We start from the raw sequence: 12,611 nt of genomic DNA on the forward strand, positions 1-12,611 counted from the left end.
GGACATGGAGGAACACCAACGAGACACTTTCAGCTCTTTACTGAAGACCTTATGGAAGCAAATCAGTGACATCATGTTTTGAACTGGTGTATGATATCGAATTATTCAACACTTAGGTTACCACTAAGACATTTGAATGTATATGTAACTAATAATAATTGTTTAAATATGTCCTTTCTGTGGCATTGTCAGGATCCTGCAAGGGTGTATACTATACATGCTTAGAGAAGAATTTAGTTTTTTAGACAAGCTTTGTGTGAAGCTGTTTCATGCAGTGATGAAGAGATGCGAGTGGTGCATCTGAGTTTTGATAAGCATTAGTGAAGTATTTATCTCAATGTAAAGTAGCAGTGGGCAGAGCTGAAAGCACTTCTGTGACCCACAGCAAGTGTAGATCAACAGGAGAGAGACGTGAGGAGAGAGAGACAGAGAGGAAGAGAGAGAAAGAGAGGAAGAAAGAGAGAAAGTGAAAGAGAGGATGAGAAAGACAGAAATAGTGAGAAAAATGTATATAGAGAGAAATAAGCAGGTGCTCAGGGATGTGCAGTACATTCAGGGAGACGTTTTAAAATAACCCAGAGAGGAGAACCAGAGAGGAGAACCAGAGAGGAGAACCAGGGAGGAGAACCAGAGAGGAGAACCAGGGAGGAGAACCAGAGAGGAGAACCAGGGAGGAGAACCAGAGAGGAGGACCAGGGAGGAGAACCAGAGAGGAGGACCAGAGAGGAGGACCAGAGAGGAGAACCAGAGAGGAGAACCAGAGAGGAGAACCAGGGAGGAGAACCAGAGAGGAGAACCAGGGAGGAGAACCAGAGAGGAGAACCAGGGAGGAGAACCAGAGAGGAGGACCAGGGAGGAGAACCAGAGAGGAGGACCAGAGAGGAGGACCAGAGAGGAGAACCAGAGAGGAGAACCAGAGAGGAGAACCAGGGAGGAGAACCAGAGAGGAGAACCAGGGAGGAGAACCAGAGAGGAGAACCAGGGAGGAGAACCAGAGAGGAGAACCAGGGAGGAGAACCAGAGAGGAGGACCAGAGAGGAGGACCAGAGAGGAGGACCAGACAGGAGAACCAGAGAGGAGAACCAAAGAGGAGGACCAGAGAGGAGGACCAGAGAGGAGGACCAGAGAGGAGAACCAGAGAGGAGAACCAGAGAGGAGAACCAGCAGGAGGACTGAGAGACACCATGCACGGATCAGGATCAAGGGATTCTGGAAGCAGCATCCAGATACACAAGGTGACACAAACAAGGTGACAGGAACAAGGTGACAGAGACAAGGTGACAGGAACAAGGTGACAGAGACAAGGTGACAGGAACTTGGGAATGTGAGGAGACGAGAGCAGAGGAGGTGGTGGCCTCATGCAAGTGCCTGAGTCCTTTCCAGGCGTGGAAGAGAGCTATTCTCATCTCTTGATATATTTGATACTTTCAAACACTTTCACACACACACCCTCATCTTCTAATCCTTTCACCGCTTGTAGGTTTCTGTGGTTGGGAGTGTGAGCACAGAGAGGAACTGTGTGCAGGTGTGTGTGCCTGGGATTACGTGTGTGTGTGTGAACATGTGTGGGTGTGGGCATGGTGTGTTGGCATGTGTGTGTGTGTGTGTGTTTACCTCGTTCCATAGGTCCAGTGAGCTCGGTGGATGGAGAGGGGGGAGGGGAGGGGGGCAGGTTGGTAGAATCGTCCACTGCGGAGAGACAACACAGGGGAGACAACAGAGGGATGGGAACAGACACACTCCAGATGTGTGTGTGTGTGTGTGTGTGTGAGAGAGGGCTTTCTACCATTACATTACACCCATTGTGCCACACAGATTGGATTATTGGTCATGCTCTTTATGCTGACTCATTTCATCAGTCTTCCTCCCTGAAACCTCTCCCGCTGAGGTCAAACTAAGAGATGTCTGACAGGGCAGAGAATCACAGAACACCAAGACAGACAATCAGTCACACACACACACACACACACACAACAGACATCCAGGTGTGAACACATCCATCACCTCTATAAGTGATGACGCCCAGGCAGATGAACGGTGACTTAACAGATCTGGGACTGAGACAGCCATGATAAACCCTGTAACCTTGGCGACCCCAGGTCACAGTGTGTGATACTCAGAGGCATTGCTCTTTGCCTCTAGCTCAGTCCCAGATACCCAGAACATCCCCATGAACCTGCAGCTCTGTTAATTACTGACAGCTCTGGAGAGACTGGGGGGCTGCGATACTACAGGGGAGCATACTACCCTGTAATATACTACCTGTAGCATAGTACTGGTTAGGATACTGCCTGTAAGTTACTGCTTGTAGTATATCTGGTTAGAGTACTACTGTTTAGGGCACTGATGGGTAGCATAAAACTATCTAGGATATTACTTGTTAGCAAACGACTTGTCGGCTACTTCTGGAGTAGGAGTTGTCTGTGTTGACACCTGCACACCTGTTTTAGAGGTACACGGGACTGGGCCAGTGTCTGGCAGCAGCATTTAGCTTACCTGCAGCGCCCGCGTGCGTGCCGGCGTCTCCATGGAAACCGTTCTCCCTGTGCGAGTCGGCGTGGGAGGAGAAGCCGTTCTCCCTGTGGCCTGCAGGGGGAGCCCCGGGGTCCTGGCCCCCGTTGGAGGACCAGGAAGAGGAGCTGTCCTCGGGCTGCCGACTGTCTGCCATGGCCGAGACACTGGACCTTCACACTGCTGGAGAGAGGGAGGAGGAAGGGAGGGAGCAGGGGGGGGAGAGGGAGGAGGGAGGGAGGGAGCAGGGGGGGAGAGGGAGGAGGGAGGGAGGGAGCAGGGGGGGGAGAGGTAGGAAGGGAGGGAGCAGGGGAGGGAGCAGGGGGGGGGGAGAGGGAGGAAGGGAGGGAGCAGGGGGGGAGAGGGAGGAAGGGAGGGAGCAGGGGGGGAGGGGGGGCAGCAGGGGGGGAGAGGGAGGGAGGGAGCAGGGGGGGAGAGGGAGGAAGGGAGCAGGGGGGGGGAGAGGGAGGAAGGGAGGGAGCAGGGGGGAGGGGGGGGCAGCAGAAAGGGGGGGGGGGAGGGACAAATGATAATGATAAGTAACAGTATCAAGTGAGAAATGGCCTGTCTAATCTCTTCAGTTGGCCGAGGACAAGCTGCATTGAGCCTGTCATTATGCCAGTCCACCACTAGAGGGGGTGAGACATTAACACAACCCAGGGCTGTGTCTCTTTGTCTCCTTGCCCTGAGACACAGACAGACAGACAGTCAGACGGTCAGACAGACAGACAGACAGACAGACAGACAGACAGACAGACAGACAGACAGTCAGACAGACAGACAGACAGACAGACAGTCAGGTTTTTCAGACAGTCTTGGCAGAGGACCAGACTCTGTGAGAACCCTCTCCCTCCCCACTACCCTCTGAGAGAGGAGAATGGCTGCCATGGTAACAGGTGGAGTCTTCTAGGGGTCTCACAGACGGGGTTGACAGGTCTACCAGTATCACACACACACTCATACACACACACGCTGCTTGACTCATTATCATAACACAGCAGCTGCAGCAATCTTCTGCATGGTAGACTGTCAGCCACTGTTAAACACTACTCACACACACACACAGCACCCTCTCTCTCTCTCACACACTCTCTGTATCCTCCTCCACACACCCCTCTGTCTGTCTGTCTGTCTGTCTCTCTCTCTCTCTCTCTCTCTCTATCTCTCTCTCTCTCTCTCTCTCTCCCTCTCTCTCTCTCTCTCTCTCTCTCTCCCTCTCTCTCTCCCTCCTTTTCCCCCTCCCTTCCTCTTCCCTCCAGCCCCCTCTTGCCCCTCCCTCCCTTTCCCCCCTTCCTTCCTTGAGGGCTGGGTGTTGGCATGATCACAGTGATTTAGGCTCACGTCTGCAGCAGTGGGCTGAAGAGCAGAGGAGAGGAGGAGGAGGAGGAGGAGGAGAGGAGGAGAGAAGGAGGAGATGAAAACGGCTTACTGAGGATTGGGAGTCTGCTAACTGCTAAGAGGCATCACATGAGCTCCTGTAGCTCTGGAGAACCTGTGTTATCAGCGTGTGTTAAAGGTCTGATATCTGACTGTAAACGTCACAGCAGAAGGATTTTCTCTTTCTTGGCCATGGTTACCATGGACACACCAGGACGGCAAATCAATTTCATTGTATTTCATCATTTGTTTTGTCACACAATTTTATCCATGAGCCCCCTCTCCCTTTAACACACACATGCGTGTACACACACACACACACACACACACATATATATTTCTTGCCTCGCCACCCTCCAGTTCTGCCTCTACCAGCCAACACTTCTTCATGCCAGCCTGGTCTAAGAGAGTCTGACAGTTCTCCTACACACACACACACACACACACACACACACACACACACACACATGCGCGCACCCATCAGGCATTCAGCAGTGTCGCTGTGTGCCAGGGTGGGGCACCTCTCTGGGCATGTAGAAAACACCCACACAGTTACCGAGGGAACAAGGTCAGGGCCTCGCATCTCACTGTCAGGGTTCTGGAAACTTCTCTCAGTCAACAACTGCTGAAGGACACAGACAACACAGGCCAACAATTCTGCTACTACCTTCCTACTAGCTCTCAACTGATTTTAAAAACATGCTGTGGGGAGTCGAATGCTTTGGGAATGTAACATTCGCCGCTTCCCATTCCTGGTCAGGGTTGGTGAAGTCAGGCAGAGTGCGGTATCCAGAGCCTGTCTCTTCCTATCATCTCTGGTGCTGTCTGTGGGCATGGCTCTCTGTGACCAGGACCGGCCACCCGGCCCAGCACAGGCAGGAGGCCGGGAGGAGAGAGAAGAGAGGGAGGGGGGACATGGAGGACGGAGAGAGGACGAGATTGATGGATGGTACGAGATGGCTAGCTTTAGGGCGTGGTGAGAGGATTCAGGCTTCCCCACAGACCCGTGAGAGAGAGAAGGAAAGGGAGGGAGAGAGAAAAAATAGGATCTTCCTTCCTTCCTTCTCTCTCTCCCTCTCTCTCTTTCTCTTTCTCTTTCTCCTCTTTCTCTTCTTTCTCCCTCCCTTCCTCTCTCCCTCTCTCTCTTTCTCTCTCTCCCTCTCTCTATCTCTCTCTCTGTCTCTCTCTCTGTCTCTCTCTCTCTCTCTCTCTCTGTCTCTCTCTCTGTCTCTCTCTCTGTCTCTCTCATTATCTCACTCTTTCTCCTCACCCCCCCCCCCCCCCATCCTTTCTCAAGCCCCTCCCTAACTGGGTCAATCATTACGCCTCCTCAAGTTCAGCTCATCGGAATGTCACCACCCATTTGGAAGACGGAACCCCAGCCAGCCAATCACAGCAGGACAACCTGTCCCTAATCCGCACATGCTCCTCCCACCTCCTAACACAAGCACAGGTCTGGTGATCCTCTGCACAAACATCGCTGACAATTCCAGAAGCTGCATTTGAGGATAAAATACCATCTCATGTTTCTGACAACTCTGCTGTAACACCTGCAAACTGACTTTTGTGTCAGTGGAGAGTGCATGGACAGCATAACCAGAGCAGAATTAGACCCCCCACACACACACACACACACAGTTTGGTTTTGGACGGGGATGGGGCTCTTATTGTGCTGCAGGTAACTCCCTCCTAGTGTGTGTTTGTTTGTGTTAAAACAAGAGCTAGTTCTTCATCCCCTCCGCTAATTACAATGGTTCATCTCATTAGATCTCCAAGCAGTCAGTGACCGGAAGGATTGCTGCTGGGTTGACCCATTATGGCTGTGAGCGGGGGGTGAAGGGTTCATTCATAGGGTGGTTTGATACTTTGATACCAAAATCTTTCCTGTGACATACATTTCAAACTATCTATTCCTGCTGAAAGGAGGGGGGAAAGAAATCAGTCCAGATATCCTGTTAGGTCAAACGGTTGCTTAGTTGCAGTGTTGATACTCAGCTATTGGCTGGCCTGTGGATGGGAGAGGGCGGGTCTACCTCACACGTCCAATCAGGTGATGGAACTGACACCTCTGACCCTGTTACCACAGAGACGACCGGGCAGAAACACAGATGTGCGTTTTCACACAAAACTACTTGCCTCGGGGGGAATGTAAATGTCAGAGGACAGAGATGCAAACTAGTTCTGTGTCAGGATCGAATCTAAGTCCACAGAACCAGACGTCTAGTTCCCCTGAAGAACCGTAGCCATAGTGACGTGACCTTTCCTCAAGTAGGTCAAATGGGTTCAACCTGCAGCCTCTCTCGACACAAATGGAAGCTAAGTGAGTTTGAATTGATCCAGTACTCAATAGCTGGTTACACGTCAATGCTGTGTGTGGTCGGTCGAGGTCCTCTCTCTCTCTCTCTCTCTCTCTCTCTCTCTCTCTCTCTCTACCTGGGTTGAAATAGGGCTAGGTCATGCTAATCTCACTGCTGTGTGTGTGTGTGTGGTCAGGCTGATCTCACAGCGACTGATCGGCAGTGCGATCAAGTTGACAACTCTATGGCTGGAAGAATCTTATAACGATCTCTGAACGTTTATTGCAGTCCTCACATCCGTGGAAATACAGCACATCTCCAGCAAATGATTCGAGGTTGAGAGAAAAACGTTTCGACGCATCTCAACGGAGCTTTCAAAACTCCCGTCAAAAGCCAGCAACATCCTATTCATGAGATCAACGTCCTTGTCACTCCTTCTCATGGCACACCTCATTTAACCTTCATACCCATGAATGCCCCTGGATTTACTCATCCTATCGAACTGCCACTTCACTGTTGCTTCAAGGCTGTATGACTCAAGAGAGAGAGAGAGACGGATGGGGAGAAATGCATGCTGGGAGGTTCAGGAGTCAAATACCCATTCGACTGCTGCATAAACTAGTGATCGGGCCATGCAGCGGTTCACAATCTGCAAGGGTAAAGGAAGGGCAACAGGAAGTCAACAATCTGAGGGCTTCGGACGCCTCTTCCACATCCTTCTCTGGTCTTACCTGATTGGTTGCTTGTAGACCTTGATAGCTTGGTTCAGAGATGTGGGAGGCAGGTGATTGGTGAACACAACTTCCTGGTCACACCTGAGGAGAAAGAGAGAGAGGACACACACACATTATAAGGCTGTGATTCCACATGACACAGGACACAGAGAACACACACACACACACACACACACACACACACACACACCCCAGATAACTCACAGGGCAAATGCGACTCCGAAAACAGCTCCATTCATGTCATGTCCAATGCTCGTCACTCAGATTGCGTAGTCATTCTCTGATTCCTACTCAAGCCTCTTCATTTCTCCCTGTGGTGCCCACATCCATCAACAGCCACGACCACAACCATTTTACATTTACATTTAGTCATTTTAGCAGACGCTCTTATCCAGAGCGACTTACAGTAAGTACAGGGACATTCTCCCCAAGGCAAGTAGGGTGAAGTGCCTTGCCCAAGGACACAAAGTCATTTTGCACGGCCAGGAATCGAACTGGCAACCTTCCGATTAATAGCCCGATTCCCTAACCGCTCAACACCTGCTTCCCCTGTTGCTGAGCATTCTCTCAGACGATGGGGTTTGATTCAGGCTTCCACCCCTCCCCCCCCACCTCCATGCAGCAAGATAATTTCACTCGTATAAAGTAATTTTATCCCCCCCCCCCAGGGCCCCCCTCCACACTCTCCCTTTACAGTCGTTGAAAGGTTCCAGTGAGAGAGTACAGCCCCCAGTTCTAGAAGGAACACCATGGCTTTGTGACACGTGACCCCCTGTCACCCGGACTCAAGGTCACCCAACTGTCGGTGACGACAGAGCCGGTCGTGAGCCAGCATCGGGCTTGGATTCCAGAAACAGCAGCAGCCAGGCAACTACGGTATCCAGGCAACCAGCCAGGCAGGCAAGACATCCTGCCAGATAGACACCCCAGGCCTCAGTCTGTCCAGGAGGCCGGCTCCACATCTATCACCAGTAGCAGCCCCACACACCCAGCACCAGACCCTAACCCTACCCCAACACCAGACCCTAACCCTACCCCAACACCAGACCCTAACCCTACCCCAACACCAGACCCTAACCCTACCCCAACACCAGACCCTAACCCTACCCCAACACCAGACCCTAACCTTAACCCCAAACACACATACAGACCCACCAGATCAAATCAAATCAAATGTATGTATATAGCCCTTTTTACAAGCAATGGCACAGAGGGCTTAACATACGCCCATAGAACTGCCCCTCAACCAACATAAACCCTCACCTGAGTCATCAAGGAGTCAAATTCAGCATTGACTTTCACAGGGGAGACTTCAGAAACAGCCCAGACTACGTTCCTCTTAACTTTGGCTTCATTCAAATCTGGTAGCTGGACAGTGAGTGTGGAGGATTCTGGGATTGTCCTCGGGGATCAGCCAGGACTTAGCCAGGCGCGGGTAAATGCAGATGTGTGAGTTTACCCAGCTTCTGGGAGCACAGTAGTAACACTGCATCCTGTTCACGTTAAAGTGTGGAGAGGAGGGGAGGGGCTTTTTCTGGTGCCTGGACCCTCTCTCTTTCTCTCTCTGTCCATTTCTTGCTCTCTCTCTTTCTCTCTCACTTTCTCTCTCTCTCTCTCTCTCTCTGCACAGATGCCATCTCTTCTCTGGGGAAGGAGGAGTGTGATTTATCTCCTCTCTGGGAGAAAAATAAGGTTGCATGGAAGGAGACAGGATGGAGGGCTGGACTCTACAACAAAGAAGAGCTGTGAGATTTGTCCTATCGATTGTCAAATAACTGCCCAGTTGTCCAGCGCCAGCCTGCCAAGTCTGGGTCTGACCCGCCCTCCTCCCTCTGACCCGCCCTTGTCTCATCCCTGAGGGACTGAGGCCAACTGGGTTAAAGAGAACGACGGAGAGAGAGAACACGAGCGAGAGAGAAAGACATAGAGAGACAGAGAGCAAGAGAGGACTAGAGCGAGAAGGAGGGAGAGAGAAGGAAAGAGAGAAGATCAGAAGAGAAGACCTAATCTGAAGATCTTCCTACTGCTTCTTCCTGTCCTAATCTCAGGCACCATGTGACCAGGATCAGGCCGACCCGCCTCTGACAGACTGACTCTGCCTCTGCCTCTGACTCTGCCTCCTCCGAGGGCCTCCAGAGGACCAACACAAAGTCGGAGGACACGTGGAATGAAACCTCCTCTCTCCACGGGGGAGATGAGGGGCTCCAGTTGAAGCAGCTCTCCCTTGTTGTCTCAGTGTGTGGTCGCTGACATGTTCCAGGGAGAGGGGAGGTGTTTTAAGATCTCTAAAGATAAGATCTCTACAGATAATGAGGCCTCCTTATCCAGCCTGGACTCATTCATTAAGAAGTGGGAGGCATGGAGAGTAGCGAAAAACACACACACACACACATACACACGAACACACACACACGAACACACACGCATACACACCTACACACACATGCTCAATGTGACTATGCCTTCCCACTCACCTTCAACAGCAGGCATATTCTCCATTATGTCTGCCTCCGTACTCTTGGCCCTGCTCTCCTTTTACTTTTCTCTCTATTCTTGTCCTTCACTCTTTCCTCCCTCGCTTCTCTCCTCCGCTCTCCTCCTCTCTTTCCTCTACCTCATCCCTCCTCTCACGGTTGATTCCCTCCACCCTTTATCCTCAGCTTCCTCAAGTCAACCCCCGACAAACCTCCCCTTCTCCTTAGTGTGTGTGTGTGTGTGTGTGTGTGTGTGTGTGTAGGGAGGCATGGGGGCAGTCCGCAGTACTCTGACAGATTGAAAAGTGATCGTGCTGACAGCAGCTCTGCAAGTTTGAGGACACAGCCTCTCCTGCCCTGTCCAAACATGCACACACACACACACACACACACACATACCACGACCCTGCACTGCTAGCATTTGCGTGTAGTGATCCAGCAGAACACACCCACAGCCTACAGCTTTATCTTTTCAGTAGGTTATGTAAACTACCACCTGGTGCATAGCCACATACACACACACAAGCACACATACACACACACACACACACACACAAATACAGAGCTCCAGGCTACAGCTGCTGTACAGTGTGCAGGCAGGTGTCTTAATGACTTGGAATGTCCAGCTCCCACACATCAACATTGAAACACACCCGGGAACATCATGTTTCTAATAGAGGAGCAGAGGGTTTTCACGCCCCTCAGGTCCTGGAACTCTCTGAGGTCAGAGTGGCTGCTGGCACAGTGCCAGACATTTCAATCAGAATCACCCGTTGGCAGAGTGTGGGTGAGGGAGGGTGCACAGGGCCTTGTTTGTGTCCCTGAAAAGAGGACACGTCCCCTCAGATGCCCCCCATGCCCCCCCCCCCCCTGTGCCCGCCCCTCCTGCAGCCTTGCGTGTCAGCCCTGTGTTCCCAGGAAGGAGACAGGCCCTGGGAGCAGCCAGAGAGGAGACAGGGCCTGTCACTATGGATGTGACAGCTATCCTGCCGGCTCTGACGCTGCATTACACACACACACACACACACACAGAGTGCAGACAAACACAGATACACACACACACACAAAGCAGACACACACACATACACACACACAGCAGACACACACACACACACACAAACACACACAGCAGACATACACACGCACACACACACACACAGAGCAGACACACACACAGAGCAGACACACACACAGAGCAGAAACACACACATACACACACAGTGGGCAGACACACAAGCACACACACATAATCAATGCTGTCTCGACATAATCAGTCACATACAGAGCTAACCGTCTAAACGTTCCGGTCTGACTGTCGCTATGACCACCCAGACATGATCAGTCGCATACAGACCTAACCCTCTGCACACACAGGTCTGTGGTAAGACCCCTCATATACTGAGGAATCCTCCCGTCCTGCAGTTCAGAACAAAACATGTGCGTCATTCTGATGTTCTCTAACAAAGAGCACAGAATTTGCTTATCCAAACACCTGCTCTCCTCTGATCTGCAGAAATGCAGTGGGAGGAGAGAGAGGCAGTCAGAGAGATGCTAGTAGAGCAATAAAATAGCTTTTTGATTTAACCTACCGACATCTCTAACAAAGGACAGACACACTGGGCTTGGCTAACAGCTGTCCGACTTCATACACACACACACATCAGAAAGAGAAGACCTCTTACCTGACAGGGAAGGGTAGGTATGTGCTCTCAGTGTGTACAGTAGACAGGGTAGGAGTCTGTATCCTACATAGAGAGGGAGAGAGAGAGAGAGAGAGACGGAAGGAGGGAGGGAGAGAGAGATGGAGGGAGGTAGAGAGAGAGAGAGAAAGAGAGGCAGATGAGAGTCACCCTGGTAGCTGAGAGAGACCGACAGATCTTTTCACCTGCTAGCGGACCGGCATCCTGGTACTGTGACTCGCATACACACACACACACACACACACACACACACACACTCCTCGACCAGTGAGAGCAACAGGAGGGGAGGGGGAAAGAGGGGAAGAGAAGAAACCAAAAATAGGGGGATGGGAGGAATCTATCCATTGATGAGTGAGTGAAATGTGTGTGCTCATGGAAATGTCAATGCTTACAGGATCCCTCCACTCACACTCAAACATCCATGTTGATCATATGACAATCCTAACAGGGAGAGAGAAGGAGAGATGGAGAGAGAGAGAAGGGGAAGGAGGGAGGGAGAGAGAGAGAGAGAGAGAGAGAGAGAGAGAGAGAGAGAGAGAGAGAGAGAGAGAGAGAGAGAGAGAGAGAGAGAGAGAGAAATATGGCGAGGGGGAGAGACCGAGAGGGAGAGTGAAGGAGAGATGAATAGGGAGGGAGATGGAGGAAGAAAAAGCGATGAACTGGAGAGAAAAAGGAGGGGCTTTGCCCCATGCTGAATAATTGCCCTGTCCCAGTGTTCATTTGCAGGCAGGGCTGACTGCAGCGCAGAGACAAAGAGAGAAGAGAGAGCAACACTGCAGTCCAGCCAGCAGCTCTGTAGAGTCAGCTGCAGAGACTACCAGCACACACACACACACACACCACCATTTACGACCAGCACTGCCAGCTAACACACACACACACACACACTACCAGCACGGCCAGATAACACAAACACACACACACATACACACACACACACACACACACTACCAGCACTGCCAGATAACACACACCATGACCACTGATAACAGCCTTCCGCCAGCTAAGCACCCTCCCACCTGCCTTTCCCGCTTCAGAGCCGCCACACCCAGACACGAGCAGGTGATGTGAGCAGGTGTCTGGTCCATAGAGCTCCCGACCTGGTCTACTGTGTGTTGAGCGGAGGTGATCAGAGGGCTGTGATGGTCCAGGAGGAACAGCATGCAGCCTTCTCTTTCAGTCATTGATGGTCTGAAATAGGCCAATTATGGGCATTCATATGCTTTACTTACAGGCTTTGTTAGGATCTTCTCTCTCTCTTTATGTGGCTTTACTAAAAGGAACATGATGTGTGTGTGTGTGTGTGACTTGGCTTACTAGTTTCAAACCACCAGATAGAAAGGGGGGGGGGGGGGGGGGCACCTGTCAGGCGAATGACAAGGAACAGGAGCCAGTAGGGAAGGAGGAGGGAGGGAGGAGGGAGGAGGGAGGAGGGAGGAGGGAGGGAGGAGGGAGGAGGGACGGCCCACACTCCCTCCCTCCCCCCTCCTCCCTCCCCTCTCTCTAGGTCTCATGATT

The 12,611-nt window shown here is 51.7% G+C and overlaps 1 protein-coding gene across 1 annotated transcript in view; it reads right to left on the reverse strand.

The window, feature by feature from the left end:
- The window catches only part of LOC136965992 (microtubule-associated protein tau-like), a 42,185-nt gene that overhangs the window by 14,916 nt on the left and 14,658 nt on the right, over positions 1-12,611 (reverse strand). The window contains exons 2-5 of the mRNA XM_067260325.1: positions 11,076-11,138; positions 6,917-7,000; positions 2,497-2,694; positions 1,615-1,689 (exon numbers count right to left, since the gene is read on the reverse strand). Coding sequence (XP_067116426.1) covers positions 1,615-1,689; positions 2,497-2,668 — 247 coding nt within the window. The 5' untranslated portion in view covers positions 2,669-2,694; positions 6,917-7,000; positions 11,076-11,138. The remainder of the gene's footprint in view (positions 1-1,614; positions 1,690-2,496; positions 2,695-6,916; positions 7,001-11,075; positions 11,139-12,611) is intronic.

Source organism: Osmerus mordax, chromosome 22 (assembly GCF_038355195.1).
Source record: "Osmerus mordax isolate fOsmMor3 chromosome 22, fOsmMor3.pri, whole genome shotgun sequence".
NCBI classification, from domain to species: Eukaryota; Metazoa; Chordata; class Actinopteri; order Osmeriformes; family Osmeridae; genus Osmerus; species Osmerus mordax.